General features: G+C 38.6%; 2 protein-coding genes across 3 annotated transcripts; one reads left to right on the top strand and one right to left on the bottom strand.

Annotated features, from left to right (window-relative positions):
- Positions 1-214: 214 nt before the first annotated feature.
- On the top strand, positions 215-26,181 carry cpda (carboxypeptidase D, a). The gene is made up of 21 exons (XM_059330899.1): positions 215-996; positions 2,793-3,040; positions 8,970-9,112; positions 9,225-9,394; positions 10,451-10,887; positions 11,854-12,045; positions 14,039-14,206; positions 15,617-15,726; positions 15,930-16,032; positions 17,478-17,620; positions 17,709-17,878; positions 17,968-18,267; positions 19,156-19,351; positions 20,011-20,146; positions 20,970-21,116; positions 21,468-21,566; positions 21,656-21,720; positions 21,881-22,012; positions 22,220-22,405; positions 24,304-24,406; positions 25,493-26,181. Exons 1-21 carry the CDS (start codon positions 347-349, stop codon positions 25,717-25,719), a joined length of 4,125 nt encoding a protein of 1,374 aa, XP_059186882.1. The 5' UTR covers positions 215-346; the 3' UTR covers positions 25,720-26,181.
- LOC131969734 (uncharacterized protein C22orf31-like) lies at positions 22,640-24,026 on the bottom strand. Of its 2 annotated transcripts, XM_059330911.1 has the most exons (3): positions 23,868-24,022; positions 23,678-23,782; positions 22,640-23,545 (listed from the first exon to the last, which is right to left on the bottom strand). In XM_059330911.1, exon 3 carries the CDS (start codon positions 23,534-23,536, stop codon positions 23,006-23,008), a length of 531 nt encoding a protein of 176 aa, XP_059186894.1. In that variant the 5' UTR covers positions 23,537-23,545; positions 23,678-23,782; positions 23,868-24,022; the 3' UTR covers positions 22,640-23,005. The 2 variants fall into 2 exon arrangements, with proteins under 2 accessions (XP_059186894.1, XP_059186893.1); XM_059330910.1 differs by having other exon boundaries at positions 23,678-24,026.
- Positions 26,182-27,417: the final 1,236 nt, after the last annotated feature.

The raw sequence follows: 27,417 nt of genomic DNA, 5'->3' as shown, positions 1-27,417 counted from the left end.
GTGATGATGTGCTTAAATGTAACAGTTATGGCGAGAAACAGGCATTTTGATAGCGTTTCAGACCATTGTGTATATTCTCCATAGATTAATACCCCTCCTCTCTCGAAGTGGGCGTGGTCTTCGGAGTATGACGCGTAACGTGCTGTCGCTCCGGCCCTCATTTTAAATATGACGTCACGGTGTAGCTCCGCCTCCGTGAGATGAGCGGAAGTAGATGGAAACAGGCAGGCCAGACTGGCTCTGACAGCAAAAATACGCCTGTCGCTGGGGAGCCAAACTCTCCGGATCTGGTGTTTGTTCTTTAATTTGAAAGTCCGAATGGTGTCGAAGTAGTAGATACGTCAACATGTTACACATTTGGGAGCATCTCTCGACGACTCCGAAACTCCGGGTGTCACTTTTCGCCTTTCTTCTCCTTCTTGTTGTCTCCCTTGGTGACGCCAGACTGCGGCGGACACGAAGCGTCACCCCCTCGACGGAGGAAACGGTAGAAACTTACGACAAATACTACAATTATGTTGAGCTGACCGGGCGTTTACAGTCCTTAGCGCAAAAATACCCTCACATAGCTAACCTGTCGAGTATAGGTGAGTCTGTGGACGGCAGGGAGCTCTGGGTGATGCGGATCACCAAGGACCCCAACATGGACACACCGGGGAAACCCAAATTCAAATACGTCGGGAACATGCACGGCGACGAAACCGTGTCCAGGCAGGTGTTGGTGTACCTGGTGGAGTACTTGCTGACTAACTATGGAGAGGAACCGCGAGTCACTGAGCTGGTGAAGACCACGGATATCTACATCATGCCCAGCATGAACCCCGACGGCTTTGAGAAGTCCGTGGAGAGTGACTGCGGTGGCAACAACGGGGGTCGAAGCAATAGCAAAAATATGGACCTCAACAGAAGCTTTCCTGATCAGTATGATGACAAGAAAATCAATCAAGATAGTATCCCCGAGGTTGTGGCAATGATCAGATGGATCCAGGAGAAAAAGTGAGTGCCCCTTCTTCTATAACAAACACAAACATACAGAGGTTCACCCACAGAGGTCTTGTTGCCCAGAGCACTGGCTGGAATGACTTCAGTAAACTCAAACACTTTTTGTTCAATGTTTATCTCCCAGTTTAGGATCTGGAGACTGACTAGCATTCCTGTCAATGAGCAACTCTGTTCATTGTCTCCTTTATTTAGACCTCAGGGGGTAGCAGGTGTGACTCACAATAAAGCCAAGAACTAACTGTGCTGCAAGACCATAATGGCATGGTGTGCACCTGGAAGCTGAGCAGAAACAATCTGCAACTAATTCCGTAATCGATCATGCCACTTCTTAAGGAAAAATGCAAAACATTGAGTGGCTCCAACTTCTTGATTGTGAAAAATTGTATTCTAGGGCTGGGTGGTTAATCAAATTTTATTTTCAATTATGATTTTGGTTTACAACTATTAAGAACAGAAGATAATCATGATGAAATGATTATGGTGTGGCCTTCTGCTTCACAATGATACTCAAGTTTCATCCTGTAGAAATCCAGCACACCCCTGTCTGACAGTGGTGCACCTTTGCACAGGAATATGATAAATATAGTTTACCAAAATGGTAATATGTCTTGGAGATTTCAGTGGGCTGTGACAGTGCACCATACCACATTCTATCTTATTTATTTTGGTCAAATCTTTTTTTTAAATTATTATTATTATTATTTATTTTTTATATAGTGAATATATGATCTTATCCATCTATTTATTAATTTATTATTTTTCATTTAAATGTATAAATTATTTTATTTATGTATTTATTTAATTATTTTACATGATCTTATTATTGTTATTCTTCTTATTATGTTTAAATAAGTTTTTCAGTTGAATTATATTTAATTTCGTAATCCAGTTTTAAAAAGGGATGTTTTTTTTAACTAAATAAGTGCATGATGTTTCCATAGTCAGTGAGTAATCAATTTTAAATAATCGCGATTCAAACAAGCAGTTTCACCTAAGGAATTGTATTTGACATATTTTCTTTTTTTTCTGACATTTTATAGACCAAATGATTAAACACTTAATCCAAAAACATAGTTGAGGGGTCGCCCTTGCTGAATTTTCAGGGCATATGCCATAAAAACAATGGTCTGTTGAATGGTCTGTGCTATCCGTTATACAACCAAGCCATAACTTTTAACCAAAAAAAGTAAAAAAAAACAGAACATATTTGTAGATTAATCGTTAATGAAAATTACATTAGCTGCTGCCCTTATCTAAACATTGACAGAGTAACTCTCTGACCTCAGTGGCTAACAGGTGTGACTCAAAATAAAGTCGGCAAGAACTGCTGTCCTTGAAAGCCTTAATAGAATAGAATAGAATAGAACTTCATTGTCATTGTACAAGACAACGGAATTTTGTTTGGAGCAGTCCTCCAGTTGCACAGTACAAAAATAGAAAGAAGTAGAAAAATACTTAAACAAAACACAAAACACAACATTATCAACGCTGTATAAATAAAATGTATGTCTAAGTAACAATGTTTTAAAATGACATGGTGTGGAAGACTTGTCTCAAACCCTGTATGTTTACGAATACACACCCTACTGGCATCAGGCCAGCCAAACAAAAAGGGAAGTTCCCTCTAAGCGTCTTCCTAAACAGAATTATTTCCTTCTAATCATTTCAAGGATAGATCACATTTTTTCAACCTTATTATAATAGAATGCCAATCCGTTGAAAGAGCCCATTTCTGCTGTTTGTACTGACCCTGAAGAGATCTCTTACTTCTTCTGGTATTGTCTCTCCAGATTCGTGCTCTCAGGGAACCTGCATGGCGGCACTGTGGTCGCCAGTTACCCTTTTGATGACTCCGCTAGGCACGTGCAGCAGGGCAGCTACAGCCCGGCAGCAGACGATGCCCTGTTTCGCTACTTGGCCCTGGTGTATTCCATGAACCACCCTGTGATGAAAACCGGTGAACCCAACTGTCCCGAAGCCCCCGAGGAAACCTTTAAAGATGGCGTCACCAATGGGGCTCAGTGGTATGACGTGTCTGGTAAGATCTGTCATTTTCCATTGTTTCCATTGACCAGTTTAGTGATTGAAAACGTATTATCATTCTTGGATTTTGCGAGAAAAAGGTGGCCACAGTTTTTTTTGTGGGTATATCTGTCAGGGTCACATCCTGTAAGTGTCCTCAATGTACCTTCTCAACTAAACGATGTAACACTCAGAAGTGAGGCACTTAGGGTGTTGATTGCAATGGAGATGGCTTAGTGGATTGGTGTGTTGTTTATTTGAATAAAGACCTATTGTTGTGTAAGAGGATGTTTTTTCCTGTGATTGTTCTCTCATTTTCTTCAGGCTGATTTTTGTTGTGGGGAGCAGGAAATTAAAAACTGTAATGACAGTCCAACCTGTCTTGCTGCTTGATATCTCCCCATCTGAAACTGAAGAATTTACCTTTAAGTTGTGCGGCAGTTTACAACATACATAATGTTGGTTGTACAAGTGGTACAAGCTACAACCTACAAGCTACAAGCTACAACCTGTTTGAGGAGACTCAAAGAAATGTGATTACTACTTACTTAACATTTGATGTAGCAGAGCTTAAGCTATTGTCATGGCAACACAATATTTTGTGAGCCGAGTAACTAAAGTTACTATATTCTACATTCCAGAGAGGAAGTTGAACAACTTCCTTTCCCAAGCTGCTTAGAGAAAGACTCCAGTGGCTCTATTCCCTCATTTAATTAGCAGAGTTACAAGGCAACATGAAGCAAAGTTCATTGTTACTGTGAGTACTGTTGCACATCATATATAGTGCATTGTATAACTTGTTATAGACAGTTTAAAGGGGACATGTTATGCTCATTTTCAACTTGTATTGTGGGTTCCTACTAGAAATAATTAAATGTTAAATTAAATGTTTTATGAGAATAGAATTGAACTACATCATATAGCATATTGACTTATTCTTCTTCGTAAACAACACTAGTAAATCACCCCAAAATAATTTCAGTTGCATATTTAAGTCACTGAAGCGATGAATACTGTGGCCTGATTTACGGTTTGCCAGGTGTCAAAACGCTGCAAAACTGTAAGCACTTAAGCTCCGAGTGCTCTGCTCACTGTGTTTTTCTGCCAAAGGCTGTAATTACTGAAAGTGTTGGAGCAGTAGACAGGTTGACCATAACAGCCCAGTCTGGACATTTTAAAGCCTATGGACTGGTAGAGTGAATCTTCTGACTCATCTTGGATACATATGGATATGTGTATCCCTGTTCTCTTTGAATTGTCTTTTAACAGCTGTAATGAATGCAGATATTGTTGTTTCTGGTTCATTTGGGCTCAGAAAAAGGCTCTTCTCTGTATCTCTTTGGCAGAAACTTGATCAGCATACTTTCTACTTTTGTTTTGTTGGTTTGTCTGGCGGGGGTAGGCGGGTTGTGTTGAAATTGTCTGCAGCTTCAAGTTACCACACTGCTGTTCCTGTTGAGATGTGCTTTGTTGGAGTGGATTTTCGCCAAGGATAGTGTGTCTTCCTCTTTGTGATTTCCCATAGATGAGCATGCATTTGCCTTAGTCCCAACTAGCACCTTTTTATTTTTGAGTGCCCAGTTTTTCACCATATGTTATGAAATTGCAATATAATGATGATTGTTTGGAACAACTGTTCTAAATCTGCAGGCTGCAAGCAAAATAGATATTTAAGACCTGCTCTAATTAAATTGAACAGATATTTTAATGAGGGTTGTTAAAGTGAAACATAATTTCAAGATTTCTTAAAAAAATAGTATTTGTTTTGTTGCAGGTCCCGGGCAAATGAGCTCAGCTAGTATTCCAAAAATGATCCAAAGTATTTAGAATACATTACTTAATTTGAATTATCCAATGAAATATGTAACAAACTAAATTTTAGTGCATGTATTCAGCAATCTGTAATGGGAAACCTTATTAAAGGGGCCCTCCAAACACTGATACTGGCTAAAATCACTGGATCGGATATTGGGGGGTAAAAAAGGGTAATCCAATAGAATCCAATAGAATCCATTATCCCAAACTCACACAGATGTGTGAAAAATGTTTAAATAAAAAAAACGAAGCAGCAGTATTGCTTAACTGAGTCATGCTGCGGGCCATGTATTTCTTCTTTTAGGGGAGGAGAATATTTTTAGATGGCTCGGGCAAGCAAAGTTCATCCAAACATATCTATTATTAACACTTAGTTGTTCAAGAGAGAAAGAAAGAACATGGTATTGGATTGGTATTGGTATCAGCTGATACTAAGGATTGTGGTATCAGAAAGTGTAGTGTCTAGTCATCCCGTGATGTTATGTCATGACATGTCACATTGTCTGTTTAAAACCAGGAACAGGAGCTGTGAATCATTACCAATGCCTTGAGCACACACTTTTAAACAATAGTAAAAGTTTGCCAGAACTTATCTGTGTAAATATTTGCTATAATTGTCATCAGAAATAATGACATCAGTCATTGCTGAATGGCGGTTTTAGCTGAAGATTACCTCTTTTGTTGGTGCTTTTGCCGGTATTCAGACAGAGAAAGTTCAGGCTGTAACCGAAGCCAGTTATTAAAGATTTTAGCAGCACCAATGTCTGTGTGTCAAGATAAAGATAGACAGTAGACAGTGGAGTAGACAGTGCTTGTGTCTGTCTCAGTGGATGAAATGTCACTGCTTAAACTGGGCTAATGGCAGATGATGGAAGCGGTCAGGACATTGTGTGACATAATGAGTGGCCCAGGCGAAAAGCCAGGACCAGGAGTCAGGGACAGGAGGTTTTTTGTGTGCCAGTCGGGGCTTGAAATAATGATTCAGCATTCTATGTTATCTTGACTCATAATCTTTTGACACAGTCTGGCCTCGGAGGGCGTCCTTTACTTTTGACTTCATGTAACTCAGCACATAACTAGTCTTTGGTGTTGTTGAGAGGCTGTATTGTTGGTTTTTTAGCTTTTTCTTTGCTTTTTGATTTGCACAATATCCACATTGTTGTGCAGTTTCTCATGAATCCAGAGTCTAAATGGTTTAAACGGCTTATTCATAATTTGTTGCAAGATGGAGGCAGAGGTTGTTATAATCTGGTATGTGTTGAAAGATACACTGTAAAAAATGTCTGTAGATTTTACGGTGAAAAACTGCTAAACCATGACAGTAAAATACCGTAAAATGATAAATGAGTTAATTCAGTTTCAGTAACAATGAAACACTGTAAATATATATATCAGCCAAAACTGTTTTTTTTTTAAAAATACATAACTCCACTGTAAAATACACTGGCACCTTGTTTGTAACAAAATATATTGTAATATATATACAAGCCATCACTATAATTTTTGCATTTATTTTTTGTAAAAATACTTTTTCTCACTTTTAAATGTACTAAACACCATATCTCTAACAGAAATATACTGTGATATTTAATGTTAAAATCTTTGTATTATGCGGCATTTATAATTATAATTAGTATTAGTATTTTCTTGTCAATTATATGGCAGAACAGTTTCTTTTGATTGAAAAACTTTTTCTTTTTTACAGTAAAATATGGAATAAAATGGCAATCTTAAACATGAAATCAACAGTGCTAATATCATTTTACCGTAATATTAGAAAAAGTTGCACCGTATTTATTACGGTAAATTTCTGGCAACCACAGCTGCCAGGTTTTTACCGTAAAAACAACAGGTTTTTTTTACAGTGTACAGAATCCAGAATATAATTTTACTTTATGGAAATACAGCTCTCTTACTGTGATAATCTGAGGTTGTGGAGGTGCCTGACAGTCAACTGCTGACAGTCATATAACTTCAATGCTGTTTTTCCTCAATAACTTTAATGTTTGACTAAAAATAGCTGATATATTTCCTTGTACCACTTATACCTTAAAGTCATCATGTTATAAACATCCTGGTACTCAGCGAGTTCAGCTTTCAGCACTGACTTTGGCTCCATTGTCTGGCCAGTGGTTTCCTCTTAGGGTGTGTCACCAGATCCGGCACATAGACAGGAAAACTTAAGGTGGGGTAGCCTGTCTGTGTGTTTGCCATACTCTGTTAGCATATAAGCAGCGTTTACTTTAAGTAAATGGAAACTTCAGTGTACACAAAGTTCTCAAAGTAACTTGGCACAGGATGATGCCAAATGTCTCCTGACCGGAGGAAAGGATTTTATGTCTGGATTTCCACTAATTGTCACTAATAGTCATGTATCTCTCGTGTTATTTGCTCATTAGGTGAGATTTATTAAGGGTTAAATATGGTTTGGTTGACATAGCACCCTGCTGCCACCACAGGGGGTAAAACCTCTAATGAACTACACAGACACACCACCACATTCAAAATAAGCTCAGAGGACGTGCTCCCTATTGTCCTGTGGTAATGTTTGTACCCATAAGTTCAGTAGTGATGCATCACTCTGGAGCTTACAATGAGGAAGTCCCTCCTGTATTTATTAAAAATTAAGCCTGTCTCATAGTGAAACGGGGAACTTAGAAACATGTCTGCAACGAGTCAAATAAGAGTTTTTTACTTCTTCTGAAGTGGCCTTTTTACAGTTTCCAGTGAAAGGCCCAGCAGCGAGTCAACCTCGCCAAGTTTGAGACCGCTGAACAGCTGCTGCTTGACCGGGGATGACTCTGAGGAACTTGTGTTTGTGGTGTATATTTTGGTACAGCTGCTCTCAGAGCCACAGCTTGTACACAGTTTGCATTTTTCTCTTTAAAGGGATGCATGTTATTTTCTTTACTTATTTCTTACAGTCTTCAAATTGGTTAGTAATGGGACTTCTGGGGTGATATCAGATTGTATAAAATAGGCAGAAGAATGCACAAAGCACTAAATGAAGCACTACGCATGGTGCACCATGATAGAACTGTGGTGTTGTAAAGTATTGTAAAGTTTTCGGGTTGTGGATATTTGGTGTTTTATGTACCATTTTCATAAAAGCCTTGTTAATAAATTAATGTGGACCTATGGGAAAATAATGATCATCTTGTCACAATTGTAAGGTTGTCGGGATACCAGAATCTAATATTAAAAAATCAAAACAAAAAAATACTTGAAGCCTCTTTGATACCCCTGCAAAAAGAAAAAAAAAACACTTTCTTAAAAAAAAAAAGATTATTATTAATTTGTTTATTTATTTTTGTATTTGGTTTTGTATTGTGCTGTTACAGCCACAGGTGGAGAACAGATTGATTTTTTTTCCTGGTGTTTCATCTTTGCAGCCTTGGGTTTAAAAATCTGATTGTAGATTTGTGATATTTTTTTTATAGCTTTCATAGTTTTGATACTATTGACTGTATAATTAAATGAGATTGCGTCAGTTTAAACATGTGGTATCAAAAAAGCATCAACACTTTGCTGCATGACTGATCATGCAGCTTCATTGTGCGTCGTTTCCTGTGGCGGTGTGCTTGGTGTCTTCCTCATTCCGACCGGTTGGAGGCTGGTTGCTTTGCTGAAGTTATTTGTCAGTTTCTGGTGTGCGAGCCCTTTTACTTACTTTGACTGTTGCAACGTGGCAAAAGGTGGCTGATTCTCTGGGTTCCTGCAGCTCCCCAGCAGGCAGTCATGGCAACCCTCCAGCCAGGGAGCCTGTGGCTGCCTGCTGTCGATCCAGTGGGACGGCCAGCCGTACAGCCTACCCTTCTGTGCGCCTTTCTGTTTGCTTTACTGCAGATGTCAGGGCCTGTTGCCATGTTAAACACTTTCTTTAAACTGTGGCATTAAAGAGACAAAAACAGGCTCATGTCCTTCTCCGTTAAATAAATAATCCTGGCACCAGTGGGGGTCAAATTTAGAAATTTAGAGAAGCAGAGGATGTTTAGGAATTGACTTTATCATTACATGTTTTGCACATCGGTTTAAATCCTGGATTTAGACTAATCTGTGTCTTTTATGTAATATATAATTCAATGTGTTCTGCTATTTCTAGCTTGATTTGTTTCTGCTGTGTTATCCAGGAGGGATGCAAGACTACAACTACCTCCATGGAAACTGTCTGGAAATCACCATGGAGCTGAGCTGCTGCAAATACCCTCCTGCTTCTAAGCTCCATAAGGAATGGGATCTGAACAGGGAATCTTTAATAGCATACATAGAAAAGGTAGAGTTCAAAAATACAAAAAGGAGTTATGATATAGCAGCATTCAGTGAATGGTGAACCATTTTCAGTTGTGCAAGATGCCCTTGGTATTTACAGTAGTGTTGTCTTCCAGGTCCATATCGGTGTCCGTGGATATGTGAAAGAGGCCGTCAATGGCTCTGGCCTCGCAAATGTCAACATTGTGGTGGAAAGTATTCGCCACAACCTGACAACAGGAAAATATGGGGACTACTACCGCCTTCTACTACCAGGAACATACAACATCACTGCTGTGGCCCCAGGGTCAGTCACACCGCTGATGGATTATGGATGCTTAAGAATATTTTATAAATATCCAGCTTCTTATCAGATCTTATCAGGCTTTTTTTAAATTTTGGAGTTAGACCATTAAACATTTTTCCCCATTTCTGTGTTTAAGATTTTTTGGCATGTCTAAAATCATGACTCAATAACACACTGGAGCTTCCTTATCATAACTCTGCCCCCAACACTATATAAATATCTTACCAAGAGTGGCTAACCTTGATACACTTACTGATAACGTTAACTTGTGTCAGTGGTCATAGCAACGGAGACAGAGAACAGAGACAGCAGCAGAAAGTCACCAGAGAAGTTGGATACGAGATATCAGGTTTCAGCGGACATGCCCTCAGCGTTCCAGAGCAGAGAATACTGCTCATTCTTTCACTATCTTAAACCACTTGTCTTTTTTTCTGATTCAAATTTGGCTGGGTGTTTTAATAACACATTTTTTCTGTGATGTGGAAAACTCATATAACATATATATATACACTACTGGTCAAAAGTTTTAGAACACACCAACTTTTCCAGAATTTAATTGAAAATGATGCAGTTTAATGTCTCAGTGTACTCTGAAATGAATGCACATTTGCAACATTTAAAATTCTTTATTGTGCATGATAGTGTTTTGAAAGTAAAAAAAAGATTCAAAATCACATTTTATGTTGGACTAAAGGACTAAAAAAAAGACACAAAGTGACCAAAAAAAGACACCAAAAGACACAAAATGACCAAAAACAGACACAAAATGACTTACAAAGACATGAAAAGAATTAAAAAATGGACAAAATGGCCCAAGACTCCATAGAGTTAAGTTGTTAACCCACTTCTTGTTCCCTGAAAAAGGCCTACTTGTTTAATTCTGAAATGTACATTATTTTTCAGTTTTGGTTAAGCTTACCTTTTTTTATTTACCTCTGGCAGTTCACCACTTACCTTCGTACCCTTTCAAGCTGTTCATTTGACTTGAACTGCTTGAATTTCAATAAAAAATGGAAAAATTGGACTTTAAACAAGAGTGTTTTTTTCTGTACGCAGGTACTCACCAATGACAGTCCATAGTGTCCGGGTCGTGGAGGGCACAGCCACAGAACTTAACTTCACGTTGGTACCTGTGGTCAGAGAGGCTGCTGGTAGCATCACTGTAACAACAAACTCCATGCCATCCACCAATGAAACACACCCCTCCACCACCACCACCACCACCACCAGCACCAACTCTTCTGACACCACCCAGACTCGAGTTCTTCCTTCTGAGGGGAGCAAGAGCAGCCCTCCTGTACTTCCAACTGAAAATCAGCCCATTCAGCCTCAGGAATTTCGTCACCACAACTACGACGACATGGAGTTGTTCTTACGCAAGTACAGCAGCGACTTCCCCTCCATCGCCCATCTTTACTCAGTCGGCCAGTCCGTAGAACACCGCGCACTCTATGTGATGGTCATCTCAGACAACCCTACTGTCCATGAGCATGGTATGTCTTAGATGGTTACTAAAAAGGAATTATGACACTTTTGTTCATGTGTCAAGGAGACTTTTATTTTAAAGGGAGACACTACAGATGAAAAGAGTCATTTTTTTAACTTATACATATCACCATGAAACCTCCCCAGTTTGTTATTTACATTAAGGCAATATTTTCTTGCATTATAAGTTTTCTGAAATGTTGAGTTTAGATATGCAAATTAGGCGTGAACTCATTAAATATGCGCTAATTGCATATAATTCTCGGTGAATATTGGATAAAACAAAAATGGGAAGTTCTTATTTTGTTTTGTTGATAAATTAGTTTTTTTACAGAATGAAATTGAGATATCTCCTTTTATCATTTCATAAATCAGAAAATACTCTCAAAAGCCTTAAAATCTATTTTCGACACAATTTTAGGAATTGAATCAGGGTATGAATGAAATTTAGACAAATCCCCTATTTAAAAAACCTTCAGAATATAGTTAGGAATAAAAATGTTAAGTTTGGTTTTATGCACGTGTAGCTGAAGTTGAGATTTATGGCTCAGAGCATGAGAAAAATACTAATTTTCGAAAACGGCCTTTAAAGACATTACATTATATACATTCTTAATGGGAATTACTATTTGAAGACAAAATATTGAATCTAATTCACAGCAACAACAATATATAACATGTAAAACACATTTTATTGTGCAGGAGAGTAAACACTAACTTTTAGTTAATTTAGGAGATATCTACAGATGGATCAAATATAGTAAAATATACACCTAAATGTTTGATTTGGATGTTATCTTTCCACTACTATGAAAGAAGACATGGAAGAAAATAACTCAAAACCTTAAAATTGACCAGTGCATGAACAAAACTGTTTTTGCCTGCAGTGTCTCACCTTAAAATGTTCTGATTTTTGTTGTAAGTTAATATTATCTGTTCATTTTCACTCTGACCTGTTTTTCTTTCCTTGTCAGGCGAGCCAGAGTTTAAGTACATTGCCAACATGCACGGTAATGAAGTGGTGGGCCGAGAGTTAATGCTCAACCTCATCGAGTACCTGTGCCGTAACTATGGTACCGACCCGGAGGTCACTCAGTTGGTCAACAATACTCGCATCCACATCATGCCTTCTATGAACCCTGACGGCTATGAGGTAGCCAATGAAGGTAACGGACACACACAGGGACAAATTAAAGTTCTTACAAAGGCAACAAAAGTACCTGCATAGCATGAAATTACATCTTTTAAAAAAACTTTAAAACTTTAAAAAAATTTAAGTATACTGTCCACACAGGTGTTACAGGCAATTCTTATAGGAAGCATTTTGACGTTTGTCATGCACTTCCATTTTACTAAATGTATTAATCCAGACTGACTCCTGACTCCTACATTATTGTATGCTTTAAGTGCACTTTTGTTATGTTTTGTGAAGCATAATTGTCACAGACAGCTGTTTAAATCACACAACTATCCCGCCGTATATACACTACCGGTCAAAAGTTTTAGAACACCACAATTTCAAGTCCAATGAACAGCTTGAAAGGGTACAAAGGTAAGTGATGAACTGCCAGAGGTGAATTAAAAAGCCAAAACTGAAAAATAGTGTACATTTCAGAATTATAGAAAAAGGCCTTTTTCAGGGAACAAGAAATGGGTTTTAAAACTTAAAGCAGTTCTGCAGCAACGGAGGTTGATCAAGCCTTGAAAGTTGCTAAGTTGCTACCAATTCCTACAGGTGTCCCAACTTTTCTTGATCACTTACAACCTACAAGTTGCTCCACATTTAAGGGAACTTCTGCAACAGAGTTGGGAAGAACTTTCTGAAGAATATTTGATTTCCATTGAGTGTGTTCAGCTGTTATATCTGTTAAGGTGGCTACTTGGATGAATCAAAAGTTTAGAATACATTTTCCTTTCTAAATTGATTCTCTGATTTCTTTTTTAACTTCAATTGTTTATTTGTTATATGCATTAATTTCAGAGTACACTGAGACATTAAACTGCATCATTTTGTTCTAAAACTTTTGACCAGTAGTATATGTATTTTGAACATATTAACTGTATCTACATTGATCGATCGATTGATTGAGGCTCTCAGTCTATGAGTTTGACTATTTTGCCTCAGGCAGATTCCCTACACTCGCTACAGTCAGCGGAGAAATAAAGTCAATAAGACGTACAAGCAATGTTGAATTCTTCCCATGAAGCTGACGTGAGAACTACTTTTGTTCAGTTAATTTCTGCTGTCAGTCAGTCTGGTGATGACAGGTTAGCGAGCTGCTGGCCACTCAGCTCCTCAGTAACTGCTGCTGACAGATGGCCGGAGGGCAGAGTGGTTACGGAAGAGTGTCAGAGTAGATTGGATGACAGAACACCTACTAATGTCTCTGTTCTGTCCCATTTCAGAGGATACGTGAGAAAAGATGTAACGTTTGACAGTAATTTGATCACTTGACTAATATTCCTCGAGTGTATGTTCCTAACTGCTATCAAATTTACACAGTTGTAAATGAAACAGGAGCTGCAAAATCAAATTCGTCAGCATGGGGAATGTTGAATGAAGAAATATTGAATATTTTTGTTGAATGTTTATAGGTTTATAGGAGGTACCACATTAAGCATTTTCAATCAATTTGTGTTATTTTTGCATTAAATCTGCTCTTTAAATTCCCTTTGTGAAATGGAATATATTACATTTTGAACACTTTTTATGTTTTGAACAGGCACTGCATTAGTATTTTCCAAACACCAACCTGTTCAAGGCAGCAAAATCACATTTGTCGGCACGGGGAATGTTGAATGAAGAAATATTGAATATTTTTGTTAAATGTTTATAGGTTTATAGGAGGTACCACATTAAGCATTTTCAATCAATTTGTGTTTTTTTTTTTTGCATTAAATCTGCTCTTTAAATTCCCTTTGTGAAATGGAATATTTTTGCATTACTATCTCTTTACATACTGCATGCTTGACTTATCTGCTGGTTGAAATGGCTTTAGTTGCAACACTTTTAACATGCAGGAAATCTCTTTTTGCCAATCTCTTTCAGTTGATAGCTGCTACTAATGGTTAATAGGAAGATAAGGTGAAGTGAAGTGTATATCTAATCAGCTGATGCAGGGAGATTGTATTGACTTATCACAACTTGTTCCCTCTCAGGTGATGTAAAGGGCTACAAGGGACGCAACAACAGCAACAATTTCGACCTGAACCGCAACTTCCCAGACCAGTTTGTTAACATCACAGAGCCCAGACAGCCAGAGACTACAGCTGTGATGAACTGGATCAAGAGCATCCCCTTCATGCTGTCAGCCAACCTCCATGGAGGTACGGTCTCATTTTGAGGTTTTAAAGGAAAAGATCGTTGTCATTTATTGTCAATGCCACCATTTAATCAATCCTTTGTTAATCTCCTATGGAGGGTAGCAAAAAAATAATTGGATTTTGAAGTTTTGCTGCTATGATTTAACGATCAAATCTACAATCATGGAAAAAAATTATTAGACCATTGTTTTCTTCAATTTCTTGTTCATTTTAATGCCTGGTACATTTGTTTGGACACATATAATGATAACAGCAAAAATAGCTCTACAAGTTTAATTTAAGAGCTGATGTTTTCTTCATAATAACCAAAATCATTATCAAGAAAACCATGGAAAATGTCTAGATATCAGCTCTTAAATTAAACTCTTGTTAGAAAAATTGCATGAGGAAACCTTGAAAATTGATAATCTGTCACCAACAGAAAAAACCTCACCATTTTTCTGCGCATTCGTTGATGGGGAAATGAAGAGCTGGAGACGTCCAAGTTTCTCAGTTTAACAAAAGTTTTATTACAATACGTCAAAAAATGTGCACTTTACAGAGATTCTCCGGGTTCAAAACTCATGTCCCTGAATACAAACAGACGTGTTTCAGTTTGTGAAGTCTGAACCACGACTCTCTCCCTGGAACCCATTAAAATAACCTTACAATTGTTTACAAAACATGCTGTTCGATTTCCTCCAGGAAGTCCCGCCCTCTTGATCGCTGATTCGCCAGTTTTAATTAATACAACCGCACGTCAATGCCAGCTGGGCATACGATCTTGCTGCCCCGGACAAGGCCACCCTGGCCTCTTCTCCAGGACATTCAACAAAAAACATTCTGTCTTGTTATTGTCTCACAAAGATATTATGTCTACAGAGTCAAAGGTTTTTCACTGTGTCACATAGATTGTAAATGTCTAAAAAATATGAACCAGACAATAAAATATATGTAGTCAAAGTTTCTAAACCAAAATTAACACACAAACATAATCATTGTATCAAATCATATTGTCTGACTTAATATAAATGCACAGAGATATTTATTACACTCAAGGTTTAGTGAATTACGCATGCATAGTGACCTGTGATGACTGTTGGGAGAAAAATCACAAAGAGGAAAAAGAGAGGAAGACAGTAACATTTCATTTTCAACAAGTATAATATTCAAATTATTTTAACACTCTTATGAGCTATTTTTGTTGTTGTCATTATATTTGTCCAAACAAATAAAAAACAAAGTACCTTTAGTTGTACTAGACATTAAAATGAGCCTGAAGGGTCAAAAGGGGGGTCTAATAATTTTATCCATGACTGTAGATATTCGACTCGATTATGAAAGGTCAATCAGTTATACGTAGCAAAGTTTATTGTGACCATACATTTAAATGTTTTTTTTCATTGGTTTGTCTCTGTGTTGTGTGGAATTTAGGTTCTTTGGTGGTCAACTACCCCTACGATGATGACAAAGAAGGGATGTCTCAGTACAGCCAGTCGCCGGATGACGAAGTCTTTCAGCAGGTGTCTCGAGCTTACTCACAGGTAACTGGACACTGTTGGATCTGTTTCAGGCCGGGGTCACGTCTGCCCCACGGGTTTCATGTTGTAGTTGAAAACAAAATGTAGAGTAAGGTTGGATGAAAGCCACTGACTTTTTGTCAAATCTAATAGAGAGACAAGGTTTGAAAACCTGACCACAACAGTGCTCATTGTTGTGTTCTCACTTGTGTGTCATGTGCGTGCAGGAGAATCCTTTGATGCACAATGGACACCCTTGTGAGGACCTGTACAAAGGCGAATATTTTGAGGATGGCATCACCAATGGTGCCAACTGGTACAATGTGCCTGGTAAGCCTACATCTCTCGTCCTTCTTTGTTACTCACCAAATGTTTTTTTGATTTTGACATTTTCATTTACAAAGTTCTGTCAGTTGGTTTGTCTGCAAAAGTTTAGTTTTAGTCTAAATGAAGCTGCTGTAGTTGTAGGCTTCAGTGTTACTTATTATTCAGTAGGAGACACTATTGCAATTACATGGTGGATATTAAAACCTGCAGCACAGAGCTTTTGTCTCCCCCTTCTGGCAGTGAGAGTAATTGCAAAAAAAAATGTTGTCAATGTGTGCTTTTGACATACACCTGCAGGTGATTTTGCCTCATCTCCTCTGACCCCAGGAGCACCCTGTTAAAGTATTTCTGTGCAAATAATTATGAGAAAGCACGTTTTGAACAGGCACTGCATTTTCCAAATTCCAACCTGTTCAAGGTTAAGTGAATTCAGGTGCACCAGTGTGGGAAAGTCGCTGCAGACAACAGACAAAACAACCCTTTTAAGTAAATCTCACATTTAAAGAAAAATCTCTAACCTGAAATTTAATTGTTGCCACTATGTGTTGAATTCGATTCTGCTTTTAAGGAGCAGTGTGTAGGATTTAGTGCCATCTAGTGGTGAGGTTGCAGATTGACACAAACTGGATACCCCAGCTCTCACCCTGTCTTTCCAAGCATTTAGTATAGGGCTGGGCAATATGGACCAAAAGTCATATCCCAATATATTTAGGCTAAATATTGATATAGAATATATATCCTGATATTTTTATTGCAAAGTGAGAGCAAATGTTCAGTCAAAGTCAAAGCCAAATATGACATGTCACAATTAGTTTTATTGGAACCGTTTATTTCAGTGAACATAAATACTGTATAACAACAGGAGTACCTTTTAAAAAAAAAAAAAATCAAAGCTCCATAAAGTGCACATTTGAATAAAAAAATATCAGAAATAAACATAGCCTATGAAATAAATAATCCAATCTTTTTCTAAAATAAATATATTTATGTGAGAAAAGAATAATGAACATTACAAAAGAACTAAATAAGACAAACCAGGAGCATTTATATATAAAGCAGCTTGCCTGGATCAGGGATTACAGTGCAAATTTGAACTACCGTATATCGATATATGCGATATGGTCTAATTTCATATCACATTTAGAAATATATCGATACATCGCCCAGCCCTAATTTCGTAGAACCTACAGTGGCCTACAGGTATGGAAGCTGCAAAGGGCTCTCTCTAGAGCCGATGTTTGGTTTGTCTATTCTAAGCTATTGTAGAAACATGCTGATGCAACATGGTGGCCTCTATAGAAAAGCACCCACTCCCTATGTAGATATAAATGACTCATTTCGGGATAAAATAAACACAATTATTCTTAGTTTAAGGTGATTAAATACTAATAAAAAACGGAAAGTGAAAGCTTCAAAGTTTGAGATAAAGTTTAAATGTTTTTCTCCAGGTGGCATGCAGGACTGGAACTACATAAACACCAACTGTTTTGAGGTGACTATCGAGCTCGGCTGTGTGAAGTACCCCAAGGCCAAGGATCTTCCAAACTTCTGGGAACAAAACCGACGAGCCTTGCTCCAGTTTATACACCAGGTAATAAACACAGATCTTTACATTCCCCCCATGCCTTTTTATCCCTTTACTCAGTTTTCCATCTGCTCGTGTTTATGTGTCTCTGTAGGCTCACACTGGGATAAAAGGCACAGTCTCTGACATTAGGGATGGCCAAGGAATTCCCAATGCTACCATTAGCGTGGAGCAGATAGAGCATAACATCTCCACAGCTCGTACAGGAGATTACTGGAGACTGCTGACCCCTGGGACTTACTCTATTACTGCCTCCGCCCATGGGTAAGATTTCTGAAGGACGAACAACATATTTCTGCACTGTTATGTCCCCTTATATCCAGTGCTATTAACTTTCTTTTGTTTTTTTCCAGTTACAAATCTGTGAGGATCTATGCCACAGTCTCAAAGGAAGGAGTCGAGGTGGTGGACTTCCGACTGACACGTTTATCAGACCTGAATAGCCAGTCTCTCAAGCGTCCCCCACCCACACCAAACCCAACCGAGAAGGAGTTCCAGAGTTTAATTAAGGAGCTCTCTATGGGCCAGGGTTTAGAGCAGCTGGTCAGGAACACGGCAACAGAAAACAGCTTTCGCTACAGACGCTACAAAGAGCTGTCCGGCGTTCTGAGAGGCCTCACACTTAACTTTCCAAAAATAACATCTTTACGCAGGTATGCAAGCTTTATCTTCCCCCAAGCGCTCGAGTTAAACCGGCTAACATAATTTCCTTTTAAGTGCATATACAGTCATGGAAATGTTTTTTAACCACCCTTGTTTTCTCCTTACTTTCTTATTCATTTCATGCCTGGTACAACTAAAGGTACATTTGTTTGGACAAACATAATGATAACAACAAAAAATAGTTCATAAGAGTTTAATTTAAGAGCTGATATCTAGACATATCCATGGTTTTCTTGATAATGATTTTGGTTATTATCAAGAAAACCATGGAAAATGGCTAGAAGAAATTGAAGAAAACAATGGTCTAATATTTTTTTCCATAACTGTATATGTTTGACATTTCATCCACTGTATGCCAAAAGTCAGTGCTGACCATATCTGCTGTGTTGTCGTTTTTCCATCATTGAATTTGTATGCACATTCTGAAGATTTGCTTTTTCGACATAGCAAACATTTAACTCACCTGTTCTCATCAGCTGTTTCTGTGATATGAAAGAACAATTATGAGTTCCCCAATTGAATCCAATTCATGGAGACTTCTCTCCATTTCGCCAAAGTTGTCCGATTAGCAACCTCTTTTTTGTTGTTTTTACTCTGTCGTGCATTCTCTATTTCTTCTACTGTTTACTGACGGATTAGCCTACAGCAATACATTACACTGCCATCTTCTGATGAGAGTTTGCTCATGCAGCTTTGTTAATTCGTACTAAACCAGTTGATGGAAACATCCCTAAGTCGCATTTTCTTTAATGTCACATTTCAACGTTTGCTTCAAAATTCACTTCGGCTTTAATGGAAACACAGCTTGTGTGTCTTAACTTTAGCAAGGTTACTTAAAATATTGACATATATTCTGGTTTCTCCTCTTCTGCTTCCAGTTTGGGCCAAAGTATAGAGTTTCGTACTATTTGGGCTCTGGAAATCTCCAACAATCCAGAGGAAGCTGAACCGTCTGAGCCCAAGATCCGTTTTGTAGCAGGTATCCATGGCAACGCCCCAGTGGGCACAGAGCTGCTGCTGGAGTTTGCTGCCTTCCTGTGTATCAACTATGGAAAGAACCCAGCCATCACCAGGGTGAGTTTTGTTTGTCTCAGGTAATTCACTTTAACCTTTTTAAAAGGTTTTTCTCATTTGAATAAAAACAATTCTATTTCCTGTAACCAGTCCCAGTACAGTATTCAATTCAATTTCCAATTCAATTGGCTTTATTGGCATGACGTAACAATGTATATATTGCCAAAGCAAGCATCAGAGAAAAAGATAACAAGATAAGGAAAGCAATATTTACAATAAATTATTATAATTCTGTTATTCATTTTAAAAGAAAAGAAAAACTAATAGCAATAAAAGAAAGCAATATTTACAATCATTGTATTACAATCAACATATAATTTATACAATCTAACTGTCCCAGCAAAAAAAGAAGAAAAAACAAAATAAAAAATAAAAACAAAACAACCAACAGCTGTGTGTCACTCGCTGTCTCTCAGTGTGTGACAGGCAGAAACGTAGACTGCTGCTAATCTAATCTACAGCTCTGTGACTCTTCCCCGAGGAGGAGCGGAAGTTTTTCCTCATCTGACCATTTTAAAAAACCTTTTTTGACGGATTCAAATTTTTTGGAAATATGTTTCTCTAATTAGTTAATATTTTTTACATTTGGTGAGGAAGTGTATTTTCATACAGTATATGATTCATCCATGTCTGTACTTGTTTGTTTTTTGTGTCTCTAGCTGATCAATGAGACCCGGATTGTCATCGTGCCTTCTATCAACCCAGATGGACGAGAGCAGGCTGTTGAGAAGCAGTGCACCTCCACGCAGGGCATGAGCAATGCTCATGGAAAGGATCTGGACACAGATTTCTTTGGTCAGTTGTATGCATTTGTCTGTGTGCAATTGAATTGAGGGATATAGACCAAAACAAATCACCTTACTTAAACTACAACTGTCAGAGATTTGTTGTAAATGGCACAAATAAATGCCATTGCTCACTGTACATACATTCTTTGCTGCTGTGTGTTGGGGCAGCAGCATCAGAGCCAGCGACACCAACAGACTTGATAAAATTATCAAGAAGGCTGGCTCTGTACTCGGTCTCAGGCTGGAGACTTTTGAGACTGTGGTGGAGAGGAGAACACTAAACAAACTGCTGGCCATCATGGACAATGATCAGCACCCTCTCCATCACACAGTAGAAAGACAGCGGAGCACCTTCTCTCACAGGCTGCTCCAGCTCCGCTGTCATAGGGACAGATACAAAAAATCTTTCCTTCCACATGCCATCACACTGTACAATAACAAATAATAGCCTGGTTCATTACATACTGTCCATGCGCTTTATGTGTTCTTTATGCACACTGTTCATTGCACCTTATTTGTTTCATAGCACCAACATTTTTATACTGTATATTCATATTTATTCTGCACTGGAATTCTATTCTACTCCTTAATACATACTCCTTCTTTAGACACTTTATATTTTATTGTATTTTTATTGTATTTTTATATTTTATTGCTTGAAGTATGCCTAGGTTGTTCTTTTTATTTAATTGTCATTGTCTATGTGTGTAATGCTGCTGCTACACTGTAATTTCCCAGCTTGGGATAAATAAAGTATATCTATCTATCTATCTACACTTTCCATAAAACGCTTAGCATGTTCCATCATTTTCTCTGTTTCACCTTTTTAGGCAATGCGTCCCAGCGTGTGGTAGAGGCCCAGCCAGAGACCAGAGCCATGATGGACTTGATTCAGGACAAAGGCTACACTCTGTCTGTTGCCCTTGATGGAGGCTCCCTTGTTGCTACCTACCCTTATGACAAGCCTGTCCAGTCTGGTAACAGCATGATGCAGAAAACTGCTTTACGTTTGAATATTTATTGAAGAAATTGTTAAAACTAATCTGCATTGTTAAACCATTTATAGTAGATTGCGCATCACTTTATCTAAAGTGTTTCAAATTGAACCACCTGTTAAATTGCACACATTTAAGGGTGTTTTAAAGGGTTTAGGGGCAGTATTCGGGGATGTTTGTTTCTGTTGTTTAGTTTTCCTCACAGCCTGCAGGTGGACTTGACAAGCTGTAGTTATAAACATACATTATACTGCAGCAATTTAGGAAGAATAGGACAAATAATGCACCATCTGAACACTGAGTTTGGCTTTTATTGTTGTCTTTCCCCCACAGTTGAAAATGAGGGCACATTGAAGTACTTGGCAAGTGTTTATGCCAACAACCACCCGAAGATGCACCTCGGGGACACCGGATGTTTAAACAATGGGCAGAGTATGTCATTTTAGTACTATATATATAATCCTTCTTGTTTTTTATTGAACCAGTCATTTATAACTTAATTTAACCTTTCTGTATCTCAGTAGGCAATATCCAAGATGGAGTTATGAGAGCAGCAGAAAGACAAAGTCACATGGGCAGCATGAAGGTAAATCTCTCTGTCAAACACTTTTAAGATCCTGAATATTATTTATAGTATTGATTTGGAGCGGTCCACCAAATCAAACGCAAAGTTAATGCAAAGCCAGAAATGGGCTGCTGCCCCGGTACTGTCTCACATGTCTTCTTGTGTATACGTGTCTTTCCAGGACTTTAGCATGGACTTTGGCCACTGCCCAGAGATCACAGTGTATAGCGGCTGCTGCCTGTTCCCTCCTGCTGAGCAGCTGCCCACACTCTGGGCTGAAAACAAGAAGGCTCTCCTGAGCATGTTAGTGGAGGTATGATGCAAGATTTGGGCATGTTTAATAGACTAGTTTAACATTTCCTACAGATTTTAGATGAGATTTTCAGAAAATAATGCAGCAGTATGGAAACATATTAGACATACTGTAATATATAGTCTTCAGATTGAGGATTTTTGAGATACAAATTGTTCCCCCTTCACCACACAGCCTTAATCCACCCTTAATGTCTTCCGCATCCAGGTCCATAAAGGGGTGCGTGGCGTGGTGAGGGACAAGAGTGGAAAGCCTATTGTTGGGGCGATCATTGTCCTGAATGGGGGAGTGAGGGTCTTTACCAAAGATGGTGGCTACTTTCATGCGCTGCTGGCTCCTGGGAACCACAACATTGAAGCTGTGGCTGATGGCTACCAACAGCAGCGTCAAGAGGTACTCAGTTCATACTCACCATGTATTATACTGTCTAGAAATGGACTAGCATCAAGCCAAAGTCTCTGATTTATATTTTACGTTATGATTTTACTCAAAAGATTTTAACCTAAGTGTTTAAATACTAGAGAACACAAACTGGATCTTTCTAAAATTTAACATTCAACATGACAGGATGGGACTGAAGTGATTGACGGGTAGCGCTGAGTAAAAGAAGAGGCTTGCCGTGTCTGGTTTTGTGTATTGATTTTTTATGATAAACTGTTAGAAAGCAGAAGTCAGCGGTGTCTCGGTTGCACCCACATATAGGGCACATGTGGTTGAACAGATGATGATCACACACACATGTACAGTACAACACGGGACAAGATCCCAATTAAAATGCAGCATTCACAGGTTTATTGGCTTCACTTTGTCTTGCATAACTAATCTTTTTTTCAAACTGTTTATGAAGAGATGTCAAACATTTGACATAATGTCTTTTCAACTTTTGAAATATAAATCTAGCTGCTGCATTACATTTCAAGGAAAATGAAAATAGTCTTAATTGGGTATAAGAGAATAGCACACTCATATCAATGAAAGTCAATGGGGGGAATATCACTGTGGTTCCCCAATACTGTCTATATCTATGAAAGGTGTCGAGCGGAGCACACAGAATCTCTCCACCACCTCCACCTTTCCATTTGGCTGCTCTGAAATTTGAAGTGTTGGGTAGGCCAGCTCTTTAAACAGATGTTCCTTAATGTTACGGCCCAGCTTCAGACTGTAGGCTGCGAGTTTCCCGCAAGGCCCAAAGAGCAGAGGATCCACCACTGAATGATACGTCTTCTGGTACTCTGGCACTGTGAAGCCGTGGATCATCAGAGGTCCTGGCTGGATGATTGACACGCTGCTGGAGCTCCTCTCTTCAGAAATGAGGGCTCCGTCGCTGTGGGGCAGTTTGAGATCTGGAAGAGCGGCAGCATTCCTTATATACCTGTCAGCCAGGGGTTTCTGGGGGTCTGCTTCACTCGGCTCACATTCAAAGTCCAAATCATAACTTGGGGCCAAGTTGTATGTCCTCTCTTTAATAGTCTCCCCATATTTTTTAGGACATCGAATGCTCTGCCTTAGGACATACGGACGCATTTCATCCCCCTGGAAATTAAAGTGACATTAGTTTCAGTGTATGCTCTGTAGTTTCTTCTGTGTCCTGCTTTCAGAAACAACCAGCAAATCACTTTAATAATGTAAAAAAGGAGATATATTAGGATTAAGAGGTGCACTTACTCTGTGACAGCAACTCTGATGTGTTTTCAGGCCACATTACCAAATCAGGTCTGAAATCCTTCTTTCTTATGCTTTGAGTCATGTTTCCTCATTTTCTAAACTGCACTTAAATAACAAAAAACATCAAATAACAACATGCTATGGAGAGAAAACAAGCAAGTTAATTCTGAGATGATGGTAATTTACTTACAGAAGGTATCTGTGTAATTTAGGATTTTTATGAGCCAGCGCTCAAAATCTATTTTAGACATACAAGACAACCTGCACCACATTATACTAAGCAGTCACACCTGCAAATGAGGCTTGCTAATTAGGTAATTAACAACTTCTGCAGGGGGCTTTAGCAGGAACCCAAATCCCTTTTTACCTCTGTTTTTGGGAAACAGCCAGAATGGATGACATGATGTGGTAGAGCTCAGTGTTTTCTCCATGTTGTTGCATTTTTGAGTGTTTTAGGAAAAAAAAAGAGTCAACAAGTAAAGCAGTTTATATTCAGAGGCATAAACACTCAAACTAAAAACAGAAAAAATAGCTGATTCTGATGTTTGATGCAATATAATCACACAATGTGTCAGGAATGCTCAGAGGCTTATTCGAGTTTTTTGTTTTTTTTTGCCGTGTTGCAGGTGGTGGTGTCTTCCTATGAAGCTGCTCGCTCCATCATCATTGAGTTTGACATGGACAACAGCATCTTTGGCCTGCCCAGAGAGTTTGTGGTGGCCAGTGCAGGTAAGCATGTTTTATATAATGGCCGTTTGTAACCAGTGATGACTACATGGGTTAGCTGAACTGCTCACATAAGAAATAAAGCCTATATTATTGTGTATCTTGGCTACTGTACAATGCTCAAACAGTAATCCAACCTGCAGTTTCATTTTTGATTCAGTGTTGCTTAAAAGATTTTAACATTACCATGTGTTGTAGCTCTTATTGTGCAACTCTTGCTCGTGATGAGAGGCAAACAGTTCTTCTCTTAAATGGTTTCTGACTCCTCCAGGAAGTTGACTACTTACTGATCTTTGCAACTGTTGACTTGCACTCAGTAACTGATTCCCTTATTTGAACAATACTTCATTTGCACTAACTTGAAATAGCAAAGCAATATATGTTTATATGATCCAGCTGTACAATGTAACTAGGTACATTTACTCAAATACTCTCCTTGGGTACAATTTTGAGGTACTTGTACTTGACTTGAGTTTTTCTATTTTATGTACCTTTTATACTTCTATATTTTCAGGCAAATCTTGGACTTTTTGCTCCACTACATTTAGCTGCCAGCTTTAGTGACTTTTCAGGTCAAAATTTAACATAAAAAAACAAGATCAATTTGTCAAGTGATTACACATTTTTATTTTATTTAACCTCATAACAGTATATTAAGTAGTTAAAATGAACCCTGCCATGAGAAAATCCAAATGCTGCTTACATAAATGCATCAAAAATAATAATACAAGAATATATTTGGAATATATAAAACAATCTGAGTGGGTCCGTTCTGCATAGCGAATACTTTTACTTTTGTTACTTTAAGTACATTTTGATGGTGATACTTTTGTACTTTTACTTGAGTAAGTTTTGAATGCAGGACTTTTACTTGTAGGAGTAATTTACAGTGTGGTATATAAAGTAATAATAGTGGAATATTGGTGCAAATCTAACTGTAGTCTGTGTTTTCTTATGGTAACTTTGTGTTAAGTGTGCGTAATCAACAAAACAAACGCAGATTAATTTGATTGCTAGTTATTAGCTGGGAGAAGACTTATTCTGAGTGTGCAGCCATGCTGAGTTTAGTGTTTCTCTTCCTCTTTGCAGCAGCCTCCATGACGGCGCTGGTCGTGACCGCGTGCATCATCTGGTGCGTGTGCGCCGCCAAGTCCAATCGTCAAAAAGACGGCTTCCACCGCTTACGTCAGCACAGAGATGATTATGACGACGAGATCCGGCTCACCTCCATGGGCTCCAAGAAGTCGCTGCTTGCCCACGAGTTTCAGGACGAGAGTGAAAGCGATGAGGAGACACTGTATGCCAACAAAATCTGAGTTGCATCGATTTGGCTTTTGGCAGAGTATTTTATTTTGATCTCCCCCTTAGATTTAACCAAGGAACAGGATGAACTCTTGATCTCTTTATGATGGAGATATGAGTGATAAAAGACACTTTGTTCCGTTGTAACAACAAGCTCTAAGACACCCAGTCACTCAGTTATTAGTGCTACTAAATTATTACTTTGAGAGCATCCTGCTGGTGTCTGGACTGAAGGGCTTGCTCCATCTCTACCTGACTGGATCAGGAGGAAAAGGACAAAGAAAGTGCTTAAAAAGAGGGAGAGAGAAATAAAGGATTGCTCCGCTGTGGCCCTCATCCGTCCTTTTTATCACAGGTTTTGAGTTCTGCAGCTTTTTCCATTTCCGAGCCATGCAGTAGTGCTCTTTTAAGACCACTACCTGTCCTGCCTGGCTGAGGGGTTCCAGCCAATAAGTCCAAATAAACCTTTTTGTTTAGTGGATGTGTAATGAACTCTGAATGCAAGTGCTTAATCTCACACAATCTCCCTGCTGATATCCTGCATTTCTTTCTTTGAGGTGAGAATTTAGGAATATATCTCTTTTATCCAGAACAGCATTGCCACATTGAAGTGTCCGAGCCTTTGGGAGACTGAATCCAACACTGTGCCTTGGCTTCTGTAAAGTTTACAGTCTGTTTGGGCTGTAGTATGTGACAGAAAGCAGCAACGTAGTGAATAGATAATATTTGATCCATCCTATTCTCAGGCAGTAGGAAAAGAGAGAAATTCTGCTGAACTCTAGTGTTGCACTGTTTCTGCACAGGTGACTCTAGGCTGGTCGGTGCGGGTTCAGTGGTTTTGTATTTTTCCAGCAAGTCAATGTTGTGGCCAGAATCATCATCATCATCCTCATCATCATGGGAGTGAGCTTCTCAAAAGCTTTAACCATCAGGGAGAATCTGTTACCAATAAAATGTCTGAATGAAACCCTTCCCGGTAAGTGCAGGTTGCTCTAACGGAGGCAACCTGCAAAAAATAGAAGGCAAATATCATCCCACATCATTGGCCAAGAAATCAAACTATGAATCTCTAAATATGTAAACATGAAAAGAATGTATTTTTGGTTTTTCCCTTTTTGTTTTAACACTAGGTTGTAGTATATTTTCAAACTGTCTGTACTTGGAAAGTTGAGTCTGTGTCCTGTTTTTGATTGAGGATATGCATACTCACCATGTCTGAGGAATATCAGTTATGTGAATGGATTTGAATGTTTATTTTCCCACTAAACAATACTTCAAACTGTTTGTCCGTCCATTAATGATCACTGTCGGCAGATCAATATCAGAGCCACAAGTGCTACATGATTTAAATGTCCAGTGTAGAGAAAAATCAGCGTTTTTTTTGCAAACTTCTTGTAAAATAAAAGGCAAATGGATCATAATCCATTTGTTTTAGATGTGGTTGAAAGTAGCAAATGAGTCACAAAAAGCTTCAAGTGTAAATATAATATGCACTACTCTCAGGGTGCTGAAAAACAGGCTACTGACAGATTGCCTTAGTGACTTCAAAGAACAGAGCAGTCTGTTGCGGAGTGATAACAGTAATTTGCCATTTCTCTCACGTGTTAAAGAAGCTCATTAGTCACTGGATGACACTTCCATTTGAGTGGGTTATATGGACAAATCTTGGGAGCATGTGTGTGTGCATACATGCAAGTAAATTGGAGCAATAT

Source organism: Centropristis striata, chromosome 4 (genome assembly GCF_030273125.1).
Source record: "Centropristis striata isolate RG_2023a ecotype Rhode Island chromosome 4, C.striata_1.0, whole genome shotgun sequence".
In the NCBI taxonomy this organism is placed as follows: Eukaryota; Metazoa; Chordata; class Actinopteri; order Perciformes; family Serranidae; genus Centropristis; species Centropristis striata.
The sequence above is the reverse complement of the archived record's forward strand: the minus strand, read 5'-3'. Positions and strand labels throughout refer to the sequence as shown.

What these genes read in the sequence shown, in the direction of transcription:
- cpda (XM_059330899.1), top strand. Translation starts at nt 347, where the DNA reads ATGTTACACATTTGGGAGCATCTCTCGACGACTCCGAAACTCCGGGTG. An exon ending in AGATGGATCCAGGAGAAAAA is followed by an intron (nt 997 to 2,792) that starts GTGAGTGCCCCT and finishes TTGTCTCTCCAG; the next exon opens with ATTCGTGCTCTCAGGGAACC. An exon ending in TGTCTCGAGCTTACTCACAG is followed by an intron (nt 15,727 to 15,929) that starts GTAACTGGACAC and finishes ATGTGCGTGCAG; the next exon opens with GAGAATCCTTTGATGCACAA.
- LOC131969734 (XM_059330910.1), bottom strand. Translation starts at nt 23,536, where the DNA reads ATGCGTCCGTATGTCCTAAGGCAGAGCATTCGATGTCCTAAAAAATAT.